This window comes from Lepus europaeus, chromosome 6 (genome assembly GCF_033115175.1).
Source record: "Lepus europaeus isolate LE1 chromosome 6, mLepTim1.pri, whole genome shotgun sequence".
NCBI classification, from domain to species: Eukaryota; Metazoa; Chordata; class Mammalia; order Lagomorpha; family Leporidae; genus Lepus; species Lepus europaeus.
Window position 1 is genome coordinate 98,517,049 of NC_084832.1, and position 25,390 is coordinate 98,542,438.

At 57.2% G+C, this 25,390-nt stretch overlaps 3 protein-coding genes across 6 annotated transcripts; 1 reads left to right on the plus strand and 2 right to left on the minus strand.

Moving 5' to 3' along the window:
• Positions 1-245: 245 nt before the first annotated feature.
• On the minus strand, positions 246-14,067 carry USP5 (ubiquitin specific peptidase 5). 4 transcript variants are annotated; one of them, XM_062194694.1, is made up of 20 exons: positions 13,894-14,067; positions 10,121-10,246; positions 9,851-9,917; positions 9,569-9,702; positions 9,279-9,424; positions 8,905-9,089; positions 7,987-8,081; positions 7,188-7,381; positions 6,474-6,545; positions 6,124-6,211; positions 5,874-5,999; positions 5,252-5,405; positions 4,820-4,997; positions 3,808-3,896; positions 3,021-3,212; positions 2,427-2,570; positions 2,204-2,349; positions 1,828-1,981; positions 1,474-1,558; positions 246-914 (listed from the first exon to the last, which is right to left on the minus strand). In XM_062194694.1, the coding sequence occupies exons 1-20, from the start codon at positions 14,002-14,004 to the stop codon at positions 821-823; spliced, it is 2,580 nt and encodes an 859-aa protein (XP_062050678.1). In that variant the 5' UTR covers positions 14,005-14,067; the 3' UTR covers positions 246-820. The 4 variants fall into 4 exon arrangements, with proteins under 4 accessions (XP_062050678.1, XP_062050681.1, XP_062050679.1 ...); XM_062194697.1 differs by having other exon boundaries at positions 3,090-3,212; positions 4,820-4,994; positions 13,894-14,066; XM_062194695.1 differs by having other exon boundaries at positions 4,820-4,994; positions 13,894-14,066.
• A 727-nt stretch (positions 14,068-14,794) lies between these two features.
• CDCA3 (cell division cycle associated 3) lies at positions 14,795-17,478 on the plus strand. The gene is made up of 6 exons (XM_062194702.1): positions 14,795-14,902; positions 15,086-15,261; positions 15,438-15,567; positions 16,438-16,731; positions 16,864-16,967; positions 17,119-17,478. Exons 2-6 carry the CDS (start codon positions 15,142-15,144, stop codon positions 17,272-17,274), a joined length of 804 nt encoding a protein of 267 aa, XP_062050686.1. The 5' UTR covers positions 14,795-14,902; positions 15,086-15,141; the 3' UTR covers positions 17,275-17,478.
• A 1,469-nt stretch (positions 17,479-18,947) lies between these two features.
• Positions 18,948-24,946, minus strand: GNB3 (G protein subunit beta 3). The gene is made up of 10 exons (XM_062194701.1): positions 24,792-24,946; positions 24,460-24,546; positions 24,173-24,211; positions 23,025-23,131; positions 22,884-22,947; positions 22,619-22,781; positions 22,457-22,523; positions 22,176-22,377; positions 20,293-20,509; positions 18,948-19,524 (listed from the first exon to the last, which is right to left on the minus strand). Exons 2-10 carry the CDS (start codon positions 24,514-24,516, stop codon positions 19,418-19,420), a joined length of 1,023 nt encoding a protein of 340 aa, XP_062050685.1. The 5' UTR covers positions 24,517-24,546; positions 24,792-24,946; the 3' UTR covers positions 18,948-19,417.
• Between the last annotated feature and the right edge of the window lie 444 nt (positions 24,947-25,390).

Genomic DNA, 25,390 nt, shown 5'->3' on the forward strand with positions numbered 1-25,390 from the left:
GCCAGGGGCTGAGGCCCCAAGCTGAGAACCCGCTGGGCCCTGGGGACATTTGGGGGCTACTTGGACCCCCTTCTGCGTGGCTGCCAGAAGGGCTCTTCACCCTCCTCTCCCCTTGGCTTAGTGCTCTGCACTTCCCCACTCTCTCCATTTCCCCAGAGCTCCGGGACTAGAGAAAAGCAGAGAGCTCCCCGGAGGCGGGCCCCCCCCCCCCCCCCAGCTATCAGACCGGCCACAATTTTAGCCACTGTACTTTTATTCACATCGTGTATTTTGGCATTTTCCACAGAAGGACAGGGAAAAGACAGGATGGAGGACTGAGGCAGGAGAGCAAGGGGGGGTCCCCATGTCCCTCATATCCCTCCTTGCCCAACCGCACAGGGGCAAACACAAAGGGGGAGGGGAGTCACAGGCCCCCACCCCCTGGAAGGGATGCACAAGCTACACCCACACCCACCCACCCACACTCTCACGCACAGACACTCACACGCACGCACACACACAAGACCCTCCCCACCACACCAGGGGCCTGGGCAGGGTGACACAGAGAAGCAGAGTACTGGATTCAAGGGCCGGGAAGCAACAAAGACTTCGACAGACAGGCGGCAGCCCCCTCCTGTCCCCTCCCTGCTCTATCCCCCGAGTCTAGAGTGCCCCTCCTCTCGGTGTGGCCATGCTCCTGTGGCCTCCAGCTTCTTTCCAGCTGCTGGGGACAAAAAGAAAAAGGGTACAGAGCAGGGGGGCGCAAGTCCATCCCGCAGCCCCTGTCCCTCATGCCAGGTGGCCAGTCCCCGCCCTCAGTGTAAGGGGTGCGGGCGGGCTCTTAGCTGGCCGCTCTCTGGTAGAAGTAGATGTAGCCCAGGTCCTTGGGCGGCTTCTCGGAGGCACACACTTTCTGGTCGTTGTAGATCACCCATCTGGAGGGGTAGGGGAGGCACAGAAAGGGGTGAACAGACGGCATTCCACGTGGCATCAACTTCAGTCTCAGACACAGCCCCCGCCTGGTGGGTCTGGGCAGCTGTCTCTGCCCGGACCCCAACCTGCTGTCCGAGGGAGCGCTCTCACAGGGTCACTTCCCCTATTTCATGTCCTCAGGTCCCCGAATCTTTACCACCACCCCATCCCTTCTGCGAGGCATGGGGTCAGCAGACCTCCTGCGAAGGGCCGAGGAGTGCTGCAGGCCACCTGGTCACTGACACAACACTCAGCTTTCCTGCTGCTGTGTGACCACAGACGAGCAAGGGAGTGTGGCTATATCCTGTTAACACCTGATTTCCAAACGCAGGGGGCCAGATTCAGGCCTTGGCTGCAGTTTGCCGATGTCTGCCATAACAAAGCACTCTTGCAGTCTCTGGGGCGCCTATGTGCCCCTCAGTCGGTGCTTTCCTCTCTCCCACAAACATCCTAAGGACTCCAGGGCCCTGCCTCAGCCCCACCGCCACCTCTCCGTTCGAAACGCACACTGCCAGCCCTCACCTGCCTTCCTTCTTGATGTGGCAGACGTAGTGACCACACATGGTGGAGGTGCCCATGTGACTAATGAAGGCAAAGAGCTGATACTCTGGGGAAGGAGAGGGGAGGGCAGAGAGAAAACAGGAGAAGGGTCCTTGAGTGACAGCTCACACTCAGGCCGTGAGTTTCAGGGAGTGTGGGGCATGTCCAGGGTCTACGGCCATCTCAGCCTTCTAGAACCCCGCCCCCGGAAGTCCCATCTGTGGGAAGAAGCTTCTGACCCCGACCCGAGGAAGGCAGAGGTGCCTTGGAGTGAGTGATCCGGCGTGGCAGAACGGCTGGATTCCACCAGGCTCATTGTTTCCCAGGGACACTCACTTCCAGGCCCATCCCGGACTTTAGGTCCCACCGGCACAGACTCAGAGATGGAGTCAGCAGCTGAACGGCCCTCCGAGATGTCCATGGCGGCTTCGGCATCCAGGTCGTCAATGTGACTGAAGATCCAGTCCACAGCCCGCTCTAAACTGTTGTTCTTGGAGAGGAGGGAGGAGTTACTCTTTCTGACGAGCTCTGGGGCAGGCCAACCAGCAGGGATAGCAAGCAGCTCCTCCACCACAGCTAGCAAAGGGCGGGCGCCCAGCCTGGGGCAAACCGCACCTGTGGGCCTTGCTCTTGGCTCTAGCTCAGGAGGGGTGGAGCCTCATTCCCACCCCCTTGCCCCTGGGCCTCACGTCTGCAGCCAGGGCAGCCATACCGTGGCCCGCAGGGCTTTCAGGGCCTGGTCCCGGGAGAAGCCCATGGAGACGATGGTGGTCACACAGTCCTCCGGTGGGGGCTCGGCTGCTGCACTTGTGGAGCCAGGCCCACTGGAGCCAGGCAGGATGAGGGGATTTGCAAAATCTGTGGGTGTGAAGGGGTTCAAGTGTTTGGGTGGAAGAGGGAGGCCCTGCCCCACCCTGCTGCCTCCACTTGCCTACCTGGATCGTCCATGTGCGACATGACCCAGTTCATGGCAGCCTCGGCCCCACTGTTGCCCGTGTAGTAGACGGCTTTGCGGCAGGCGTCCATAGGAAAGCCCATTTCCACCAGCTGGATGATGACGGATTCATCCAGCATGGGCGCTGCGGTGGGGAGCCGGGGCTCAGTGACCTGCTCGTCCCGGCCACTTCTGGCTCCTCCTCCCTCCACAGGCCAGCCCCTCGCCCTCCCCCAACCCCCATGCCATGCATTGTTCTCCCATGGACTGGCAGCAGCTCACAGGACTACACGACACCGCGTAGGCCTGGTACCCTGCCCGTCCTCCCAGAACGGGCCCATTTCTGGAGCATGACGCCTGCCCCCCCAAACCAAGGAGGTCATTTGGGTGGAAAGCAGTTAGATAGCGCTGCTCCCAGCGACATGGACAGTGTGGCTGCAAGCACTCCAGTCGGCATGTGCATCACATGCATCACAGAGGGCAGGGGGACTTTGACAGGGAGGACAGGAGAAACACAAAGGACAGGGCCAGGGGAGCAAGGCAGAGAAGTCCCCCAGCAGCACGGGAGAGACAGGCAGGAAGAAGAGTCACTAACATGTCGGAGAGGAGAGGTGAGGGGAGCAGAAGGAGTCTTCGTCTTCGTTGCCATAGAAACCAAGGCTACCTTTGGGCTCATCCGGCGTGACCAGGGGCGGGGCAATGTCAGGCAGCTCCTCCTCTCCCGGCTGCAGCCCGGCGCCCCTCAGCTGAGAGATGTCCAGCTCCTCTGGCATCTCAATGGACACATCTGCAAGTGCAATGGCAGGAAAAGGGTCACCCCGGCAGCTTCCTGAGGCCCCCGGGCAAGCACTTCGCCCCGTGTCCTGGGCTGGCTCCAGAACGACAGGTACAAATCCCAAGGGGCTCCACGGTAATAAAAAGAGCAGTGAGTTGGAGGCCTGCACTCCAGCCCCAGACAGACCAGAAGCAGCCATGGCCAGGACAGGCGCTGTCCCCACTGTGACACAGGAGGACCTGATATCCTGGGGGCCTCAACTTCCTGCTCCAGAAAAGAGAGGTAAACCAGCAGCTCTCCTATTAGCCAGGGAGCCGTAACTCAGGAGACTTAACTGTTCCAAGGTCATCAACATGAAAACACCTTAGCAATCACAAAATTAAAAACACAAAAATCAGTTTTGGCCGTAAATCCTAACCCTAAAATCGAAGAAGCCTCTTGACATATTTCGTTAGTGCTTTTCAAACAAGACCCATTCTGACACCTCTAAGGTAATGTCTTCTCCTTCCAGGGAAAAGCTCGAGAGACACGAGTGCACGTGTGCTACGTAAGGTCTCTTCTCTTGCTACCATCCTCCGTTAAGCCCCCCTCACCCCAGCCGCCGTACCCAGTTTCTTGGGCACCCAGTCCAGGCCGAAGGTGAACTTCTTGATCTGGATGACCAGGTAGTCAGGGAATGAGGCGAACCGTGTGGTCCTGGGAAGAGAAAAGGTCCTGGAACCTGAGAAGCCCCAGGGTCCTCCTCTCCTGCAACCCCCTCCTTCGGTTCAGCCTCTTAGGAAGAAAAACCCCATCAACCCAGACAACCCCGCCCACCCCTCGGCTCCCGCAGGCAGGATCAGCACCCCTGCTGGAGCTCCTGTTTCTTTATTTCTATTTTTTTTTTTTTTTTACAGAGTGGACAGTGAGAGAGAGAGAGACAGAGAGAAAAGTCTTCCTTTTTGCCGTTGGTTCAACCCCTCAATGGCCGCTGCGGCCGGTGCATCGCGCTGATCCGAAGCCAGGAGCCAGGAGCTTCTCCTGGTCTCCCATGCGGGTGCAGGGCCCAAGGACTTGGGCCATCCTCCACTGCCTTTCCGGGCCATAGCAGAGAGCTAGCCTGGAAGAGGAGCAACCGGGATAGAATCCAGCGCCCCAACCGGGACTAGAACCCGGTGTGCCGGCGCCGCAAGGCGGAAGATTAGCCTGTTAAGCCACGGCACCGGCCAAGGAGCTCCTGTTTCATTGGCAGGGCTGCAGGGCTGAATTCCTGGAGCCTAGCACCCACTCAGATCGCTGGCCCCTGCTGGGTGCCAGCGGCTAGGCAGAAAGGAAAGCCACGGCTGATCTAAGTGCCGGCTCTGCCACCATGGAGGCAGTGGGCATAGAGGCCGCTCCATTCAGAGACCGCTTAGAAGAGGGAGTTATCAGGCAGGACGAGGTAACGGACAGATGGAGTCACCACCGTGTCCACTCCGACCAGGGTCTCCTGGTTCCCTCAGGGCCAGATTACCAGCCCCAGTGACTTACCCCTGAAATCTAACCACAGAAGGACGAAAGCCCCAGAACAAGGCGGCTGTATCTTTGGGGACTCCCCTGCCACGGGCTCATGACCTGGGGCCCAGACCCAAAGGACTTACTTGACAGCTACCGATTTGGCCTGCAGGGCTGTACTCCAGAAGTCATCCACCTGCTCAGGGGCCCCATAGGCCTCCAGGCAGGAGCTGAAGGGCACCTGGGCCCGAACCAGCTCTGGCAGGGGCATCTTCTCCTCCTCGGCCTGCCGCTTCTTCTCCTCGTACTCCACAAGCTCCTCTGCTGAGAGAATTGCTCGCTAGACCCCCTCAGCCCTGCTCTGCTGGCTCTGTGGCCCAGGCTGTTTCCGGTCCTCTACCCTCCCAAAGTCTACCTGATACACAGGCACATATTCTCACCCCTGTGTCGCAACACAGCTCCGCTAACAAGTGTGGGCCAACTCGGGCCTGCAGCTGGCGGGGTGGGGCATACGCAGGGCTCCCCAGCAGTCCTTGTAGACCTTAGCCTCCAAGTGCCCCATGGAGACAGCGACCCACCTTTGTTAAGGGCTGCATCCATGGGCACAGGCAGCTGCATGATGTAGTCCACTCGCTGGGTGTACTTCACCTTCTCTGTGGCCAGGCACTTGATCTTTTCCTCCACCAAGAAGCGGAACACTTCATTAGGATTTTCAGAGCTCCGGCAATTCCTCTATGGGAAAGAGGCAGGGTAGGGAGGTCCGGCAGCCAGCATGGGGAAGGGGCCTAAGAAGTCCACTGGGGAGTTGGGGGAGAGGGGAGTGGAAGGGGACTCCCACTCAGGGCGTGGGGATGCAAGGAAGGTTAGCAGCACTTCCTAATTAACCTTTCCCTCTCCCCAGCTCTGGCGCCACCAGAGAGCACTGGGGGACTCTGGCAGGACGTACAGGTAGTTTTCCTCATGAGCGGTAAGTCTTCTATCATTGAGTTTGGTGGATCCTTACATAAAGGGTGAGGATCATGTTTGTTTTTTGACTGTTTGCCCTGGGTGCAGTTACTGCTCACAGGGAGCAAACAGCATGTGCAGACTGCAGGGTCACAGGGTGGGGCTGGGTTGGGGCAGGGACGGGCAGGGGGTGAGGGACCGACCTGAAGGTGCAGAGTGTGTAGAGTGTGCAGAGTGCGCCCTCCCGGCCCCTACCTCCACCATGTTGATGAGGTGCAGGAAGAACTCCTGGGCGTCCTGCTGCCGGTTGGTGGAGAACTCAGGGTGGCCCTTGCCAATGAGGGCCTTAAACATCCGAGGGGCGATGCCGTCTTGGACTTCCTAGGGGAGCCAGGCCAGGGACTCAGCTGCGGCCCAGCGGCAGCCACCAAGCAGCCTTCTGTCAACATCTCCCAGTCCTGTTCCCCTAATCGGGAGCTTCAAAGGGCCAGGGTAGCAGACTCACTTTTTGTTCTGGCGCCTGCTCCCCGTCCCCCGACTCTGGGGCTGGCTTGGAATACTCCCCCGAGAGGAGCCCATGGCCCAGCTTGGCCCTGTCAACGGCGAAGGAAATCACTTAGTTTCATCAACCCACAATCCTCGCATCTACCTGTATCTTTTCCTCCCTCCTTAGACGATGCTCTCCAGTGTGAAAACCTCAGGTTCCCAGGAACCCTGCTCAGGACAAAGAGCAGTTCCAGAAGACGTTCTGCACCCAAAAGCTTATAACCAGCCAGGGGCTGACCAGCTGCCCACCCCGGGTGGTCATGGAGGACAAAGGCTCTCAGTGCCTCTACGCAGGGCCTGGCTACGTACACCTGGGTGCTGAAGTCCTGGGTGGGGTCCGTCGGGGCGTTCTGGAAGATCTTCTCCAGCTTATCCACGTACCTGTGAGTTAAGGGAAGCGTGACTGGAGGGGGTTTGGCCTGAGTGCCAAGAAAGAAGGGAGCAGTTGCCTGCCATGTGGACAGCTAATGTGACTGAACCTCTCCTCCCTTCTCAACCAGGTCAGTGTGCAGCGTGCCGGAGGGCGCTCTTTCCTGCCTCCTCCCCAGCGCAGAGCCAGGGAGGCAGAAGGTGGCCTGAGATCAGGATGAACACAGCTCCTATCCCACTGGACTCCCTGACACGTTCTAAGCTCTCACATCCAACAAATTCCCCTCACCTACGCTAGGGATCTGCCTTCCTGTCCCAAGCCCTCCCCACTCCCAAATGCTGCAAGCACTCCCAAGTCCATGTTAGGTGCTCTTCTGACGTCACTGGCCTAAAATAAAGACCACCTGCCAACCCGAGTCCATCAGGAGGCACGGAGAGCCCTGGGATTTGGTGTTCTGCGTCTGGGTAAGAGCCATGTGGTCCTGTGACCTGCTCCCTCCCAGCATACCAGCCGGTGGCACAGGAATGATTTATTGGAGACTGCGATCAGACACAGAGGTACTGAGGGCGGCTGCAGGCTTGCGCCCAGAGCAGAGCTGGGGGTGTTAGGGTACGAAGCCAAGGAGCCAACAGCGGGGAGAGGGCACCACTCACTTCCTCTGGAAGTCGGGGATGCTGAAGAGCACCTGGACCACAGAGTTAAGGTAGCAGCTGTTGCCCAGGTTCCGGATGCCTGTGTAGCCGGGCCCGAACAGGGGCTTCAGTGGCACCCCCGACTCCTGGATCAGCTCCCATTCGCCAATCCGCTGGTTCATGTCTATCTCCAACTCCGTCATCGTCTTGTCCGTCTGCGTGGGAAGGGGCACTTCAGACTGGGTGACCAACAGCCCGGTACTCTCTACGCTGACCTCTCTGAGTTACGACGGTACTCAGCTGCAGCCTAGGACCTGTGGACTTCTGGACTCAGACACGGGAGACATGCTGGGTGTCACTCAGTATGAGGTCGGGAAAGCCACAGGTAATCGTCTCAGAGGCCTGGTGGCCATAAGGCCACTACTTGAATGAAGGAATGAGACGAGTAAGATCCCTTCTACCTGAAGTACTGTCCCCATTCTGAAGTCACCAGCTCCCCCTTCACCGTCACAGCGCATTGCTTCCTCAGGGAAAGTCCCTGAGCCCCTAGCTTAGGTCAGGTCTGCCCGCTGTTCACTTCTGCAGGACCCCCCTTCTCTCCTGGCACTCACTTATCTGCATATGGGACAATGCCTGCTTTTCTGTCTGTAATGTAAGTCTACGGAAGCAAGGACCACCCCTGTCTTATTCAGTATTTCCTGAACGAAGACATGATTCTAGAAAAGTTTCTCAGAGGAAGCCCCACATATCCCGGGGGCTGGGACAAGTGCGCAAGCTCGTCCAACCCTGGCTCAGGCTCAGGCTCAGAAGGGGGCCTCACCTTCTGCATCTTCAGCATGTCGATGCCGAAGTGTGACAGGTGCTCGGCCAGGCTGGGGTCCAGGACCATGTCATCTTCATCATATGAGTACACATCTAGAGCAGGAGGCAGGCAGCATCAGGGGACATGGCTCAGGACTGGCCTGGCCACCGATCCCGTGCCCTGCCCTGAGGGGCCCTGGTGGGACAGGACAGTCTGTAAGGGTCCCCTCCCGGCCCCCTTCAGTCATAGGCCACTCTGGGACTGGCTGTCAGGGACGATGGGGTGAGGGCTAGAGCTGACTGATTCTGGCCCTAGGATAAGGTACAAGGGAAGAGAGAGCTGCAAGAGTACTCACTGAACAGCTAATGATGGACGCCTTTAGAAAGAGACGGATTCAGGGGCGGGGGAGTTTCATTAAAGACTTAAACCTCATCTGCAGTATTTCCAGTGTTTATCAAGAAATGTGTTCACGTATTATTACTCATGTCAATTATAAAAGCAACTGACTCCCTTCCAACCCTCCCTCACTCTGCCTTTCAAGCAGATAAAAATAAACAAACATTTTGGGGGGGAAAATGGCATCATTGTGACTCCATGGGTTAAGCCACAGCTTGGGACACCTATATCCCATGTCAGACTGCCAAGTTCAAGTCCTGGCTACTCTGCATTTCCAATCCAGCTTCCTGCTAATACACCTGGGAGGCAGCAGATGCTGGCCCAAGGTTCCTGCCATCCACATGGGTGACCTGTATGGAGTTCCCTGCTCCTGGCTTCAGCTTGACCTAGCCTTGGCTGTTGAGGGCACTTGGGGAATGAACCAGTGGGTAGATGATCTCTCTGTGTGTCCCTCCCTCTCTCTGTCACCCTATCTTTTTCATAAATCTTAACAACTGAAGGTGTGAGGGTGGCAGGTGTTGGGGGGCGGGGGAAGAATACCAGCCCCATCCGGTGTGATGGTGCCAAGCTTGACAGCTAACGGGTAGCCTGTCTCCCTGTAGTGCTCCACGGCGTGGTTATTGCCCCCACTGCCATCGAAGTAGCGCCGGCCGCAGAGGATGGAGCCATCTGTCAGGTTGAGCCACAGGTTCTCTCTCATGTCACACTTGGAGCATTTCCAGCCACTAGCCCGGGGAGAAGAAAAGGAGCAGAAATGGGGGCTGGGGGCCTATGGGAGTGCTACAGATGGGGGGCCCATATTTTGTTCATGTCTCCCATGTCTCCTTCCCTGTCCTGCTCCCCCCTTGTCACATCTGGACGGGTGGCCCCCTTGCCCCTGCTCTGGGAGTTGTGGAGAAGGGGCCGGGCCTCACCAGGGGGGAATGCGGGCAGGGTTGTCCAGCTGCTTGAGGTTGAAGGCATGCTTGGACACCTGCCGGACTTCCCCATCCCACGCCTGCACCTCCTGTTTGCGGGAGGCTGAGTCAGCCGACAGCAGGGCCTCCACCGCGCTGGTCACCTGGGGAGAGAGGGTCGGAGACAGTATAACACCCGCCCACATGTCCCTCCGCTCCTGGCCTTCAGCTTCATCATGCCCGGCCCAGACTGCACTACTCTGACCCTCTGTCCCAGGCTCCCCCGTGGGGTGGCGAGGCAGTCCTACCCGGTCTCTGACGATGTCAGGCAGCCCCCCCAGCCCGTCCCGGGCAATCTCCAGGTAATCGGGTAAAATGACAATCTTAACATCCTCATCGTATTCAAACTTCTCTTCAGTGAGGTCAAAGCCGCCTTCCATTCCTGGGGGACAGGGAAGAAGAGGGAGCGAGTAGGGCAACCACGAGCAGTCCATGTCCCTCCTCCAATGCAGCACTGCACTCTGTCACCCGTCAAGCCAATCCTTTGGGGCTTCTGAGAGCAGGGAAGACAGCTCTGTAGCGGGGCTCACCGATAGCCAGCCGGGTGGGCTTCTTGCGGGGCGGGTCGCCAGTGCCTGCAGTAGTATCCTCTTCTCTCTGCGGTGAGCACCAGGGAGGGACCGACAGGAGGGACGGAGGGAACGCAGTGGTTAGTTGCAGAACATAGGGAAGCCAAGTTTTAATGATACAGACACAAGTAGGTGAAAGGCAGAGACAGCCCGCAGGAGGTCAGATTCCACATGGGCGCCCGTGGGATGTGTCTGGACGCAGCCCGCCCCTGCCCCGGCCTCTGTCGCTACCGGATGCCGAGTCCGCCGCAGGTGCAGGTAGACTCTCTGGCCTGTCTTGTTGAAGTGTCTTTCCACATACTGCTTCCCGAAGCCCAGGAATGTGTTCATGCAGATGTAGAGGCCGCCCTCAGACTCCTGCAGGACAAGAAGCAAGGGAGGAAACACAAGGAGGATACAGGCTGGCCTGGGCACGGGGTGGGGGGTATGGAGCCAGAGATTCAGTCCGAACCTGCTGAGTCTCTAGAAGAAAGGTTCTGTTCTATGTCACTGGGTGGCTCTTGATGACTTATTTAGACCTTTCCATTAACTTATGTTTTAAATTGGAAATACAGAGACGGACAGACAGACTGATCAATAGACAAAGATTTTCCTTCTGCTGGTTCACTCCCCAGATGTCCATCAACAGCTGGGACTGGGCCGGGTCAAAGCCAGGAGCCTGGAACTCAATCCAGGTTTCCCACATAGGTGACTGGGACCCAATTCTTGAGCCATCATCTGCTGCTTCTCACGGTACACATGGGCATGAAGCTGAATGGGAAGCGGCGCTGAGATTGACCCCAGGTGTTCCTCTACAGAACGCTGGCTTCCTGGCCACTATACCCAATGCCTGCCCCTTGTCTTTCAGGACATGGGATACAGCGAAGATTCTCCCCATGTCCTCCTGTGACTCTGACAACAAACAACAAGGACGCTGGCGTTGAGCAACTCCTATCAGCGACCATCCATCTTCACTCTTGCTCCTTCTTCAAGTTTTGCAGTCTTCTAAACAATCACAGAGGGCCGGTGCTATGGCTCAGCGGGGTAACGCCCTGACCTGAAGTGCCGGCATCCCATATGGGCGCCGGTTCAAGACCCAACTACTCCACTTCCAATCCAGCTCTCTGCTATGGCCTGGGAAAGCAGTGGAAGAGGGCCCAAGTCCTTGGGCCCCTGCACCCGCATGAGAGACCCGGAAGAAGTTCCTGGCTCCTGGTTCAGATCGGCACAGCTCCGGCCACTGCAGCCAATTGGGGAGTGAACCATCGGATGGAAGACCTCTCTCTCTGCTTCTCCTCTCTCTGTGTAACTCTGACTTTCAAATAAAATAAAATAAATCTTAAAAAAAAAAAAATCACAGAAAACTCCTCACCTCTTCCCTGGGCCAAGGGATCCAGAAAGTAAATGGATCAAACTACAGACTTCCAGTGCCAGCGATTACATTTCTGGGAGAGGAAAGACCTTCATATCAGACACTGAACCCAAACCCAGGACTTCTAAGACAAACAGTATCTGATCTCCAAGATGCAGAAAACTTTCCACACTGAAAGGGCAGAGATTCCAGCCCTGCACAGTACACTTGACCGCTGAGCTGGCCGACAAGCCCAGGCCTTTCCTTTACCACACTACGAGTCTTCTCCCTTCTCTGCTCCAGGAGAACAATGCTGTTTGGGACTCACAGCTAACCCTGGACCTGGTCTGTCCAGGATACAAAGACTAGCACTCTCCAGCCACCAGCCATCACTCTCTTCACTCCCTTCCCCTCTGACCAGTAAGGCCCCTAGTGAAGTCCCATCAACCTCCAACCTTCCCTTCCCAGAACAGCCCTAACAACACTGCTAAGACAGCTAAGACACATACAGTGCAAGAATCGGGAGACACTGTCCACCCTGAATCACAGCTGAAGGGGGTGGGGGAGAGGGACGGGCCTCCTCCAAAGATGTATTTATTTGAAAGTCAGAGAGGAGAGGCAGAGAGAGAGAGAGAGAGAGGGCAAATCTTCCATCCACTAGTTCACTCCTCAGATGGCTACAATGGCTAGAGCTGTGCCAACCTGAAGCCAGGAGCTTCTTCTAGGTCTCCCACGTGGGTGCAGAGGCCCCAGGACTTGGGCCATCTTCTATTGCTTTCCCAGGCCACAGCAGAGAGCTGGATTGGAAGTGGAGCAGCCGGGACTCGAACCAGCACTCATATGAGATGCCGGCACTACCGGTGGTGGCTTTACCCATCATGCCATAGTGCCAGCCCCAACTGCATAGGTCTAACAGTGCCTTTGAAACAAAGTGGTGGAGAAAGTAGAGGAGGGAAATGGAGACAGTGAGAGTGTTCCCTCAGCTCCAAGGCTTTGAACAACAGGCATCCTCTTCCTGGAATAAAAAGCTCAGTGGCCTTGAAAATTTCTCTGCTGCAGTGTTAAAAATAGGGCACTATCTAAGGCCCTGTCCTGGTCCCATAGACTGTTCTGTGCCACTCCCTAGAACAGCATGGACTGCAATGCTCATGAACAAATAGAGCATTTCACATCAGGGCGGGCAACTAAGCTCGCTCTCTCCCATGATAATCAAACGCACCAGAAGTTGTTAGCAAAGCCACGAGGCCACACTGGAGATCTCCTGACGTGGAATGAGAGGGAAACGGTCAGGAAATTCTAAAAGCCCTTTTGGGTTATTTAAAATAGTTCCTCAGGAGAGGGAAAGGAGTGAACAGAATTGTAAACAGGGACCCTCGGACTTCTACCTTCTGCCTAATTAAGAAAAGCCTTGTCCTCCTGGGAGGACCGCGAGACCTCTAGAGCAATTACCCTTCTGTTGGAAATAGAAGATGCTGACTTCACCAAAGGTGGGGAACCTGGAGCTCTGCTCTGGGCAGTCCGCTTTTCCCTCTGCCACAGCCAGACTTCCGAGAGGCAGCGCATTGTCTGAAGCTCAGATCAAAGCCTAGCAAGTCCAGCAAACCACAAATCACAGCGATGATCCTGAACTGGGCCTGGGCCTGCCAGGATGCTCAGCACCGGCGATGCACACGTGAAGCCTTTCCACTCTGACTTGCAGTTTTCAAGCCATGGGCTGGTCTGGCTGAGCACCCTGGGCAGGGCTCACTAGGACTTGAGGGGAGGGATGGTGAGGGGGGCGGATCCCAGCCAGGCGGCTGCCCACTCCGTTCAGGCCCTGGAGCCTGGTCTCCCTGCCAGGGTGACACAGGAAAGGCAAAACTGCAGGAAGGGGAGGTACCGGGTGGAGCCCACAAAAAGGCGAAGCCCGGTGTGGGTGGTGGCAGCTTTGTCTAACTAGTCCAGTGGGAGTGGGATGGCACAGGGGCCTTTGCATCCTCCAAGAAGCCATCGCACCAGAAATACTTTAAAGGAGTTCTCTCTGCGAGGAAAGAGCGAGGGGGCTGCGGCCAAGGCTCACGTCCAAAGAGAAACGACTAGAGCTCTCCTCTCCTCATTCCTCCCCTCCCTACCACCAACGACCCACCTCCCGGCCCCTTGTCCACATTAACCATGGGTGGAGACTCCCTAACTCGGCCCTTCGCAGAACCGGCCTCCTTCATAAATCATGTCCCGACCATGAGCCGCCAGAGAACGCCAGTCTACCCAACCTCAACCCCAGCCCAGAACAGCGGGGAGTCGCCCCCATTCCTCCCACACGAGACTACAAAACCCGGAGCGCCGTGCGCGACAGGCGAGGCCGACTCCAGCTTTCGCAGGGGGGCACCTGGGGGATGTAGTCCGACTGTTGGGTGGAGCCCCTAACTTAGAACGAGAACCAAAGCAGTGAGAGACTACAATGCCCACAGTGCTCCGCGAGCCAGACAGCGTAAACGGAGAGCGCGGCGGATTCCGGGGACGGTAGTCGCACTGCAGCCTCGGCTGATGGAAGGCAACGGCACAGAGGAGCGTGGAAAACTACAAATCCCATGGTGCATCGCATGGAGGCGGTAGCCCAAGCCTTGCAGGCCCCGGCAGAATGACCAGGGCGATGGAAGGAAGTCGTGCTCGCTGTGGGCGTGGGGAATTGGCTTACCGGCGTGTCGAAGGAGAAGGCGCATTCGTCTTTGTGGACCCGGTCTCCCGCCTTAGGGACCCGGATCGTCGGTAATACTGACAGCAGCGCCTCCTCACTCAGCTCCGCCATGACACCGGCAGCAGCTCCTCCACACACAGCGGCTCCCACCGCTCCCTGTACCCCACCCCCTACTCTCCCCGTCCAATGAACGCTGCTCATTAGGCGCATGCGTTGAAGAGAGGACGCGCGAGAACGGCAGTTGGATGGAGCCTACTAGCGCTCCGCCCCCAGCCTGCTCTTAACTCGCGCCAATGAAAAGCGTTCCTAACGCAATTGATGGCCGGGAGAGCCAATCCTACCCTCCCAGGGCTGGAGCGCATGTGGAGCCCTGGGCCTCGTAGCCCACACACGGCTCTGTGGTCCGTGTCTCTTCGCGTGCCTTTTACTCAACACTAACGGTTGTTTAAAACTCGCAGTTCCAGAAACTTTCCTAGGTCTTGTCCAGTTTTTTAAAAAGGGGCTGCCCAGTGAGGCGGAGAAAGTGGACTGGTGTCGAGTGATTGATAACTCCGTCAACCAATAAGGATTCCTATCGTTCGCCTCAGGAAAACCATCGTAACTCCATCTCCAGCTGGATTTGTGCGTGATAGCGTATAATTCACGATTCCGTTTTCAATAAGAAAATCATTCGTTTTTTAAACTGGAGGCCTCCAAGGCGAAGAGCGGCATGTCCTCGCGACGGGCGGCCCGTAGGCGGATCCTGAACAAAAGTCTCCTTATCAAAGAGGCGTCACCCATGAGGCAAGCCAAAAGCCTCAGTCTATTGGCTCCTCGCTCTCCGTGATGGGCAACCTCCCCGGCCAGTGGCTTCTTCGTCTAGAGGCGGGTCTCACACAGTGGGCCAATGGGAGCCTTCATAGGCTGAGCCAATAGGGTCAGAGCAGGGGGCGTGGCGGGAGGTTTGAAACTCGTATCTTTGGGAGTTGAGCTTCGAGCTGGTACGCACCACAGCTGGAGTTGGGGCCCGGTAAGTGATTTGAATAAATTGATGAATAAACTACGGCGCCCCGCAGGCGCGGAATGAGCCGCTTGGTCAGCTGCAAGCCAGCGGCCCGGAGGTTCCTCAGCGGGAATCTCGCAGGTCTGGGGTGTGGGCTCCGAGGTCGGCCGGGGTCGCGCCGAGGGCTGAGACCTGCGTCGTTTCTCGCAGGCGTCCCCTCCTCGCCCCGGGCCGGGCCCTGCCCCAAGCCGCTCTTGCTGGTGGAGATGGGCTCAACCAAGAGCGTCCCCGTCACCCCAGCGCGGCCTCCGCCGCACAACAAGCTCCTGGCCCGAGTGGCGGACCCGCGTTCCCCCAGCGCCGGCATCCAGCGCACTCCCATCCAGGTACTCTGGGGTTCCTGGAGAGGTCCTCACACCCCCACGCCGCCCTGGGCCTCGTTTTCCGCATTCTCAGCCTGCATGGGGTGGACAGTGTCCCAGGGCTTTGGCAATTCCTGCTTGAAACTTGGGAAGGAGAGAAGAGTGGGGCCGGAACTTGTTCTAACCTGTTGTTCTGACAGGTGGAGAGTTCCCCACAGCCAAGCCTGCCCTCGGGAGAACAGCTGGAGGGGTCCAAACAGGCCCAGGACACGGATCCCCGCTCTCCGACCCTCGGCATTGCGCGGACACCCATGAAGACCAGCAGCGGAGGTGAGTGTTGGGCCCAGAGGCCGTCACCTATTCTTGGGCCCCCTTTTTTTTACATTTATTTATTTGAAAGCCAGGGTTATGGGGAGGGGCGGGGTGTGGTGGGAGATCTTTCATCTACTGGTTCACTCCCCAAATGGCCACAACTGCCAGAGCTGGGCCAGTCCAAAACCAGGGGCCAGGAGCTTCTTCCAGGTCTTCCATGTGGGTCCAGGGGCCCAAGGACTTGGGCCGTCTTCCACTGCTTTCCCAGGTGCATCAGCAGGGAGCTAGATTGGAAGTGGAGTAGCTGGGATTTGAACCAGTGCCATATGGGATGCTGGCATCACAGATGGAGGCTTTACCCATTATGCTACAGTGCTGCCCCCATAGGGCTCCTTTTTCTTTTTTTAAGATTTATTTATTTATTTGAAAAGCAGGGTTACAGAGAGGCAAAGGGGGAAGAAAGAGAGGGGTCTTCCATCTGCTGGTTCACTCCCCAGATGGCCTCAACGGCTGGAACTGGGCTGATCCAAAGCCAGGAGCCAGGAGCTTCTTCCAGGTCTCCCATGTGGGTGAAGGTGCCCAAGGACTTGGGCCATCTTCCACTGCTTTCCCAGGCCATAGCAGAGAGCTGGATCAGAAGTGGAGCAGCTGGGACTCGAACTGGCACCCATATGGGATGCCAGCACTGCAAGCCACAGCTTCACCCACTATGCCACAGCACCAGCCCTGATAGGGCTCCTTCTTAAAGGGGCCTCCACTTGGAGCCTTGTCACCTGAATTTCTCTCCTCCCACTCCCTGACCCACCTGAGCGTGATTCCTAAAGCTCCTGTGTCTCCCTGCTGAATGACTGGTGTCAGATGTCACTGCCCACTTCCTTCTCTCCGTAGACCCCCCAGGCCTCCTGGTGAAGCAGCTGAGTGAAGTGTTTGAGACTGAAGCCTCCAAATCCAGTCTTCCCCCCGAGCCAGCTCTGCCCCCAGAGCTACCTTCCTCCTCTGACTCGGACTTGCCGCTGGGTCCTCAGTTAGCCCTTGAGGGCCAGGTGCCAGCCTGGAAGCCGACTGAGCTCCCCTCCAGACAGGGGCTTTCCACGGAGGAAGCAAGACAGCCCACGGAAACCCCTGTGGGCAGCCAGAGCTCAGACAAGCCCCTGAGAGAGCCTGAGACGCCCCGTTCTTCAGGTACAGAACCTGAGGGCAAGGTGTGGGGAGGAGAAAGCAGCGTAACATTCTGGGGTAATTCCCTGGGTGAGTTCAGGAGGAATAAGCTGTAGGCGCCTAATTTCACCTGTTTCGCCACCTTACCTGTCCTAGGTTCTAAGCACAATAGGCGGAAACCGAGTGGCAAGGTGTTAGGGAGACCCCCACTCACCATCCTGCAAGACGACAACTCCCCCGGCACCCTGGCGCCACGGCAGGTAAAGGGAGGGCAGGCGGAAGCCCTTACTAGAGTGGTAGTAGTGTTGCAGGTGGAGGCTCCTCTCCCAGGTCTTTCTTCCTGCACAGCACCCCCCACGCCCCAGGCCCGCCCATCCCCCCTCCGGCCCGCTCACGCACTGCCTTTTGCAGGGAAAGCGGCCTTCTCCCCTAAGTGCAAATGCTCGGGAGCTGAAGGAAGGGTCCGCGCTCGGAACCGGGCGGCTTCTGAAAACTGGAGGGCGAGCGTGGGAACAAGGCCGGGACCACGACAAGGAGAACCAGCACTTTCCTTTGGTAGAGAGCTAGGCCCTGTGGGGCCAGTGACGGGCTCTCCCGGGACCCAGTGACTTCCGCATCCTTCCCCTGTGCCTGGGAGCCCGAGGAAGGGCTTGTCTTCGACTCCTCCTAAACCAGCCACTCTGGACTGAGAGCGTTACTGGGCTTTCTTGGTATCTCGTGTGTCTCTTGTATATTAAAGGAAGTGATTTTATTTTATTTTAAAGATTTATTTATTTATTTGAAAGTCAGAATTAGAGAGGAGAAGCAGAGACATAGAGAGAGGTCTTCCATCCGCTGGTTCACTCCCCAGTTGGCCACAACAGCTGGAAATGCGCCGAACCAAAGCCAGGAGCCAGGAGCTTCTTCTGGGTCTCCCATGCGGTTGCAGGGGCCCAAGGACTTGGGCCATCTTCTACTGCTTTCCCAGGCCATAGCAGAGAGCTGGATGGGAAGTGGAGCAGCTGGGTCTTGAACCGGCGCCCATATGGGATGCCGGCGCCACAGCACCGGCCCAGGAAGTGATTTTAAATGATGCTTTAAAAAGTCACACCTACAGTGTATCCTGTGTTTTCAGCGTACAGAATGGCAGCCTGAACCTCTCTGCCCGGAGGCTCTCAAATTGTGTTCCCCAGACCTGTGTCCTTGGCCCTCTCTTGTGCTCATGTGTTTACCCCTAGGCCTTTGGCCGCCGCTCCCCTGTACTCTGGTAACTTGTGGGTCTCTCCTCCGTATAACCCTCACCTTTATTTGGCTGCCCCCTAGCACTTCAGTGTGTCTCTAACTGGATATAACTGGATTTATGATCTTCCCCCAGAAGCTGTTCCTCACCCCCTCTTCCCCATCCTTGTGAATGGCAGCACTGTCTACCCAGGGGCCCTGGCCATCGTTTCAGTTATTTTTTTCTAAAGATTATCTTAGTTTTAAAGGCAGAGTGACAGAGAGGGAGAGACAGAGAATCTTCCATCTGCTGGTTCACTCCCCAGATGGCCACAATGGCCAGGGCTGGGCCAGGCTGAAGGCAGGAGCCAGGAACTTCATCCAGGTCTCCTGCATGGGTGCAGGGGCCCAAGCACTTGGACCATCTGCTGCTGCTTTTCCCAGGCCATTATCAGGGAGCTGGATAGGAAATAGAGCAGCCGGGCTACAAACTAGTGCCCATGTGTGATGCCGGTGTCTCAGGAGGTGGCTTTACCCGCCATGCCTGGCCATCATTTCAAACCCTTCTGTGTCGCATATCCTCGCGCTCAGTCACTGAGTCCTGGAGCGTCTCTGCCTTCACTCCCTCCCCGCTCCCACTTGCTTGTTCCTCCGTCCTCTCTTGCTTGCATTTCTTGCCACTTGCCCCCGCCCCCTGTTTCCTCCATGTCAGTCTCCTTGCTCCATCTCATCACCCGCACTGCTGCTGAGATGTCTTCCTGAGAAGCCGTGTTTCTCCCCGCTTCCCATCATCCCCTAGGATGATGTAGCCTGGCATTCAGGGCCTTTTAAAAATCTAACTTGTCAACATAATCACCCTGCACACACACACACCCCGCAGGCACACGGTCCCCTGTCCCCCTCTCCTTCCCATCTCTCCTCCCATGAGGCCAGGGCTTCTGCCCTCTCCCTTCTTTCTGACCTTTTTCATAGAATCTGTAACACTTTGATCACTCTTAGGCAGTGCCTGGGTCTTTTGAGAACAGAAGCCGGGGTAGACCAGATGTACCAGACTATACTTTATTGCAGGTGCCTTAGGAGAGAGGGCAAATGGCAGAAAAAGGAGAAGGGACCCAGGTGCCTCGTGGTGCCAGAGTCACAGTGACGGGGCTGAGTGCCCTACACCACCCAGACCTGGGCAAAGGGAGCAGCTCTGGGGAGGAATCCTAGGGCCTGGGCTCTTACACTGGTCCTGCTGGGCTTGCGAAGGCTGGGGAGGGTCTGTTTTCTTTGCTGGGCAAGGGAGGGGTTGTGAGGACTATGGAGAGAGGGGCCGTGGGAGGTGATGGGGCAGTTCTTTGCCCCTGTGTCCCTGATGCAACCTCCCAAAGGCACACTCCCCATATTCCCCCCCGCCCTCAAAGGAGAAAGCAGCAGTGGCATCTGGGATAGAGGAGAGAGAATCAATGAGATTGGATGTGGGAGGGGCAGCTGGGTGTCTTCATGGCCTTCCACACCCCCTCCTCCAGCCTCTTCAGTTCCAGATTTTGAGGAAGCTGTCCCAGGAACCAGTGGCCACAGCCATCCCGTCGGCCGTGACCCCCAGGCAGCTGACCCTGTTGTCATGGCCAGAGAGGATGCCTGAGGAGGAAGAAAGGAGTCAGCCTGTCCCCTGTGCTGTGTGTGTGTGCACGCCTGCATGGACTCCTGGGGCGGGTAGGCTGCACTCTAAGCCCCTGGAGGAGTCTGAAAGAAGATTAGCCCTAAGGGAAGGGATTTTTCTTGAGGTTAATTTCTTGTCAAGAACCTGGGTTGCAGGAGGGGCAGGGGCAGTCCTGGCAGCAGTGAGAAAAGCCAGGGGCACCTTGGCAGGCACTGGAAAGCGGGGAAGGCAATCTTCCTCCTGTTGCCCTGTTTCCAGATGCAGGGTGTGGCCCAGAGAGAAGTAGCTTGCTCTAGGGCGTCAGGAAGGGAGTGTCTGGAGCAGAATCTGGGTCCTGACTCTCCGGCCACTGCTGCTGTCTAGAGAAGAAGCCACACCCTGCTCGGCTTCAGCTGTGGTCAAGCCTGGTGCCAGGTACACCCCTGGGCTGCGGCCAAACCATCAGGTCCCCACAGGTCCCCTGGGTTCTGCTCCCTTTCAGTGTTCCCTGGGGGCTGTGCCTCCCTTCAGTGTTGTCCCTGAAGCCCCAGGAACCCAGAACGGCGATGACCAGCAGAGAGCAGCCATGGCATTGGGGAGTGGAGAAGGGCGACTCAGAGCAACTTGTCTTTGGGGGCAGACGGTTGGGAACCAAGGGTGCTGGACCACAGGGGCAGAGTTGTCCAGCAATTAGAGGGTCCCAAGAAGGGGGAGCTGGTAGGAGGAAGAACCCAGCTGAGGCGGCAGTACACGGGGCTGGCCCTTACCCACACGCTCACACTTCATGGAGTCCCAGACATTGCAGTTGAAGTCGTCATAGCCTGCGAAGAGCAGGCGGCCACTGAGGGAGAAGGCCACGGATGTGATGCCGCAGATGATACTCTCGTGGGAGTAGGCGGTCAGCTCCTGATCCGCCCGCAGGTCAAACAGGCGGCAGGAGGCGTCATCCGAGCCAGTGCAGATGGCCTCTCCATTGGGGAAGAACTGAGGGTACAGGTGGCCAGGGAGTCAGACCTCGGGCAGTCCGCCGCTTCTGCCTCCCCCTGGTTCCCGCCGGCTGGCTGCAGGGCAAGCTGCTTCTCAGCCTCCCTGCCTGTCCCTGCCTTGGCCTCTGGTGAGAGCAGCTACAGCATGGTTACTCTCTGCTGACATTTTGTTAAAAAAAATTTTTTTTTTAATTTACTTGAAAAACATAAAAATAGAGACAGATCTTCTACCCTCTGGTTCACCAACCTCCCCAAATGCCTACGACTGCTGGGACTGAGCCAAGCCAAGCCAAGCCAAACCTCGGAACCTGGAACCCTATGCAAGGTCTTCCACATGGGTGTCAGGGACCCAAGTACTTGAGCCATCACCTGTTGTCTCCCAGGGTACACAATAGCAGGAAGCTGGATCAGGAGCGAAGTACCGTGGACCAGAACCAGAACCAGGTATTCCAATCCTAACCTCTGCACCAAACCCCTGACCCAAGTGCTGCCATGTATCACACGCCACCTGCGTGCCTCTGGCTTCCCCTCACCTGTCACGTGCTCCTCACCATAGCACTGCAGCGGGCATCATTTCCAGCTTGCAGGCCAGAGCTCCGGGCAGGGTTTGCCCCTGAGGCACATGGCTGGAAGGCCTGAGGTTGATGCAGATGCCACGCAAGTGGGCGGGATCTCAGTGCGTTTAACAGGACCAGGCACAGATGCATAACCCGAATCTCATCACGAGGAAGAACTGGATAAATGTAAGTGCGGGGAAAGGCATGGAAAACTGGATTGCACTCTAAAAATGTCAGGCACATCAGAGGAAGAAAAATGTTTCAGCTTAAAGGAGACTAAGAAGATATGGCAAAGAAACGTGATGCATGTTTCTGGATTGGGTCCTGAACAGGAAAAAAATTGTCATTAAGGACATTTGAAAGATAATTGGTAAAATCTGAATATAGCCTGGACTATAGTATGTGTCAGTGTTGAACTCCCTGATTGTAAGAATCATCCTGTGGCCACTAGCAGAAGGACCTTGGTTTTGGAAGTGTTCAAAGGATGAAGGGACATGATGGGGGCAGGCATTTGGCACAGTGGTTGAGATGCCCACACCCCATCTCAGGGTGCCTGGGTTTGAGTCCTGGCTCCTCGTCTCATCGTCGCTTCCTGCTGACGTGCACACTCAGGGACAGCAGGTGACGGCTCACATCACTGGGTCCCTGTCACCAATACGGGAGGCCGAGGTGGAGTTCCTGGCTTCTGGCTTCTGCTTGGCCCTGCCCCAGCTGTTGAGGGATTTGGAGAGTAAACCAGAGGATGAAAGAGCTCTCGCTCTGTCTCTGCCTCTGCCTTTCAAATAAATAAATTAAAAATTTTTATAAAGAAGCATGTTATCTGAACCTACTCTCAAAAGACCCAGGAAAAAAATATAACAAAATATATCTAAATCTACATCCTGGTGTGTGTGTGTATCTAGCTAACTGAATTTCTCTAGAGAGAGAGGATGATAAGGCCCACATATTTGCCATGAATCTGGGTGCAGGGTACATGAGAATTGTCAGTCTTGATGTAAGGTGCAGTTCTTTCCAAGTGAAAAGGGGCCTTGTGTGTGTGTGTGTGTGTGTGTCTGTCTGTCTGTCTGTCTAGGCAGCTGCGGGGCTGGAGCAGGGAGGGGCGCTCACACAGATGGCGTTGATGTCCGACTCATGGCCAGTGAAAGTCTGACGGCAGGTCCCCTCCCGCACGTCCCAGAGCTTGGCGCTGGCATCACAGGCCCCCGAAATGAAGAGTTTGAAGTCGGGAGACACAGCCAGGCTCATGCAGTCACCCGTGTGCCCCACAAACACAGTCTTCTGCTGCCCCGTCTCAATATCCCACAAGGCACTGCAAGAGGGAGGACGCGTCACAGATAGAAGCCTTGGGCCTCCTCCCAAGCCCAGCCCCCACAGCGTTCCGGCCTCACCACGTGGTGTCCCCAGAGCTGGTCACAATGTTGTTGTCGTCCAGGAAGCGGCAGCAGGAGAGATAACCTAGGGGCGGTCAGAAGGACAGTGCCCTGGCTGCAGAGCCGCAACTTGTCGGGGCGCCTCAACCCCCAGCCAGGCAGAGTGGGCCTCTCACTCACCTGTGTGAGCAGAGAGCTCCCGGCTGACCTTAACGTTGCCCTCACGAGATTTGAGGCTATAGATGGAACACATGTTGTCCAGCCCCCCGCACGCCACAAAGTTCCCTGACGGGGCGTAGGCACAGGTCATGACCCAGGAGGAGCGCAGTGGGATGGCGTGCACCTGCGGGACAGTGAGGTTTGGGTGGAGGCAGAACCCCGGGGGCAGAGGGGGCTGGGCGCTATGGGCTGGAAGGAGGGAGAGTGGCGCAGGCCGGGCTGGTACCTTGTTGGTGGTGTAGGTGTCCCACACGATGAGCTTCCCGTCCTGGGAGGCACTTACCAGCAGCCTGCGGAGAGGGCACCTCGTGTCATCCAAGCCCCTCCTGCCGGCCCCCCTCCCCTCTAGGCCCTCCTCAAGCCTCACTTGGAATCAGTGGCCCAGTGCATGGCATAGATCTTGGCCAGATGCCCCCTTAGTGTCCGCCGGGTCCGCATCTGGACTCGTCCCACCACCTCTAGGCCAGACACCAGCTGCAGAGAAAGGGGCTTTAGGTATGGGGTGTCTGTCCCAGCCACTGGTCTGTGCAAGTTGCTGCTCCAGTATTTAGGGGCAGACCCCCAGTCCTGGGAAAATAAGTCCCTGCCCTGGTGTGGCTCACACAGATATGTGTGTGACCATGCACACAGATGTGTGTCGCTAAGTGTTCAACACCAGCCTCTCCATGGGGAGTGAGGGAGGGCGACTTCCACTATGCAAACACTGTCATCTTGATCAGTTTCAAGCCACCAGGGTGAAGCCACTGAACCCCACCCTGGGGAAGAGAGGCACAAATTCCCAATGGCACAGCCACCATCTGGGTCAGCACCTTTGTGGGGCACCCTGCAACTATGCCTCCCGAGATTCTTAGTCAGTGCCCCTTGGACTCCAACCAGCTGCAAGGGCCCCAGACTCAGGCTCTGTTATCTTGGGTAAGCTGCTTAACCTCTCTGAGCCTAAGATGTAAAAGGAGGCGATCACAACACCTACCTGACAGCTTTCGTGAAAATTAAATGAAATTATGTATTTAAAAAACTTAGCCCAGAGTGTTTACTCTTGTAGTTAACATAGTCAACCCAATCTAAAATGTCACCAACTCTAGAAAACTCTGTCATATTGTGTATTACCAAGAAAAAAACCATGCTGCCAGTGGAAATGGAAAGCAGCCATTGCAAATGGGAAGCAAGGCGCATGTTGGAGTTGAGGGAACACAGTATTAGATGCCCAGCTACCAGTTCCTAAGGGCTTCATGAGTTACAAAGCAAATCTTCACACTCACAGTCCTTCAGGGGTGTGGAACCACTCTTGTTTCAAGGTGGACAAAAGGAATCGGGTGCGTTTAGCATCTAACACAGTGCCTGGGCCGCAGCAGGTCTCACTCAGCGTTTGTGGAATGAATTAATTAATACCAGCCCTGGCTCCCAGGACGCGCTGTACCGAAGCTCAGGCACCAGGTGTGGCTGTTCAGGGAGCACAGCTCCCTGCCCCTCCCCTCGTGTTCTGGCTTCAGGGGGGCGGGGGGGGGGGTGTCTCACCTCTGCCAAGGTAATGTCGGCACAGGCTTTCCTGGCGTCCTGTGGGGAAAGCAAACATCAGGGGAGGGGACGGGCAGGGTGCAGGTAGAGGGCGCCCAGGTCTCTGGGGTTTTGGGGGGTGGGTCTCAGATATGAGGTCCACATGCAGACAGTCTCTGATCACTTCTAGGCCAGAGGCCCCTAAGGTGTCTGTCAGTCAAGAGCAAAGCCAGCCCCTCCGCCCCCAGGCCCCACTCCCTCGGCTGCTGTGTGGTCTCTGGGCCCCAGGTAGGAGGGCTCTGGGTTACTGCGATCTGCTTCTTGAGCTGCTCTGCTTCCTGTCTCAGCTGCTCCATCTCCCCCATGGCTGACCGGTCGAGGGGTAGCTCCGGCTCCTGCCAGGGACACAGGATAGGTGCTGGGGAGTCCCCACCAGGCCACGCTGCTGTGCTTCACACCCCACGCGAGACTCCTAAGGGCTGGATCTCCCTCTAAGGAATGAGGGAATGTTGGGGTGCCTGCATCGCGTCCCCAGCCAGGCCTTCCACGTCGGAGATCTGTGCATCCAGCCCCAGCCCTCTCTGAGCTCCCCCCACAGCCCCCAGCCCCAGAGAGCAGAGCCCTGCCAGTTCCCTCTTACTTGGGCTCTGGCTGGACGGCTCCCAGGTTTCCAGCTCCGTTCCCAGGCGCCTCCTCACTCCCTCGGCTGCGACACCCGCTGCCTGTCACCTGCCCCAGCTCTGCTGCCAGAGGAGCTGGCCTGGCCTGGCCCCGGCTGGGGGGGTCAGGGGGGTACTGACAGGGAAGGGTAGGGCCAACGAGGACGTCAGGCAAATGAGATCAGCTGCCCAGGGTGGGGACCAGGACTGAGAGGGAGGGAGGGAGGGAGGGAGGGAGGAACGTGCGTGCTGCCAGACGGGCCCAGCCCGGAGCAGGGGTGGAGCAGGAGTGGGGGGCTGGAGCCCCAGAGGGAGGGGCTGAAGGGGGTGCTCCCCTGGTCAGTCTCTGCAGGCAGACATAAGAGCATCAGGCCCCATGGGCTTAGAGCAAAGCTGTGAGGATTAAGGGCTGGGGCTCGGGAGGGGCGCAAAGGAGCCGGAGCGACCACAGCTCCAGTGGCCCTGAGGCCCTGGCCCCCACCAGTGGTGCTGATCTTGGCAGCCAGGAGCCACTTAGCAACCAGGAGCCAGGATGCGAGGGTGCTGGGTGGCCCCATTGTCACTTACCCTCAATTGTGTG

Excerpts from the sequence above, each read along its gene's own strand:
- USP5 (XM_062194694.1), bottom strand. The coding sequence starts at position 14,004 with ATGGCGGAGCTGAGTGAGGAGGCGCTGCTGTCAGTATTACCGACGATC. Across the intron at positions 6,000-6,123 it reads AGCAGGCGCCAGAACAAAAA|GAAGTCCAAGACGGCATCGC; the intron begins GTGAGTCTGCTA and ends TGGCTCCCCTAG. Across the intron at positions 2,350-2,426 it reads GTCGCACATGGACGATCCAG|ATTTTGCAAATCCCCTCATC; the intron begins GTAGGCAAGTGG and ends TCACACCCACAG.
- CDCA3 (XM_062194702.1), top strand. The coding sequence starts at position 15,142 with ATGGGCTCAACCAAGAGCGTCCCCGTCACCCCAGCGCGGCCTCCGCCG. Across the intron at positions 15,262-15,437 it reads TCCAGCGCACTCCCATCCAG|GTGGAGAGTTCCCCACAGCC; the intron begins GTACTCTGGGGT and ends TTGTTCTGACAG. Across the intron at positions 15,568-16,437 it reads CATGAAGACCAGCAGCGGAG|ACCCCCCAGGCCTCCTGGTG; the intron begins GTGAGTGTTGGG and ends TTCTCTCCGTAG.
- GNB3 (XM_062194701.1), bottom strand. The coding sequence starts at position 24,516 with ATGGGGGAGATGGAGCAGCTGAGACAGGAAGCAGAGCAGCTCAAGAAG. Across the intron at positions 23,132-24,172 it reads CCGACATTACCTTGGCAGAG|CTGGTGTCTGGCCTAGAGGT; the intron begins GTGAGACACCCC and ends CTTTCTCTGCAG. Across the intron at positions 22,378-22,456 it reads AGCTCTGGGGACACCACGTG|TGCCTTGTGGGATATTGAGA; the intron begins GTGAGGCCGGAA and ends TCCCTCTTGCAG.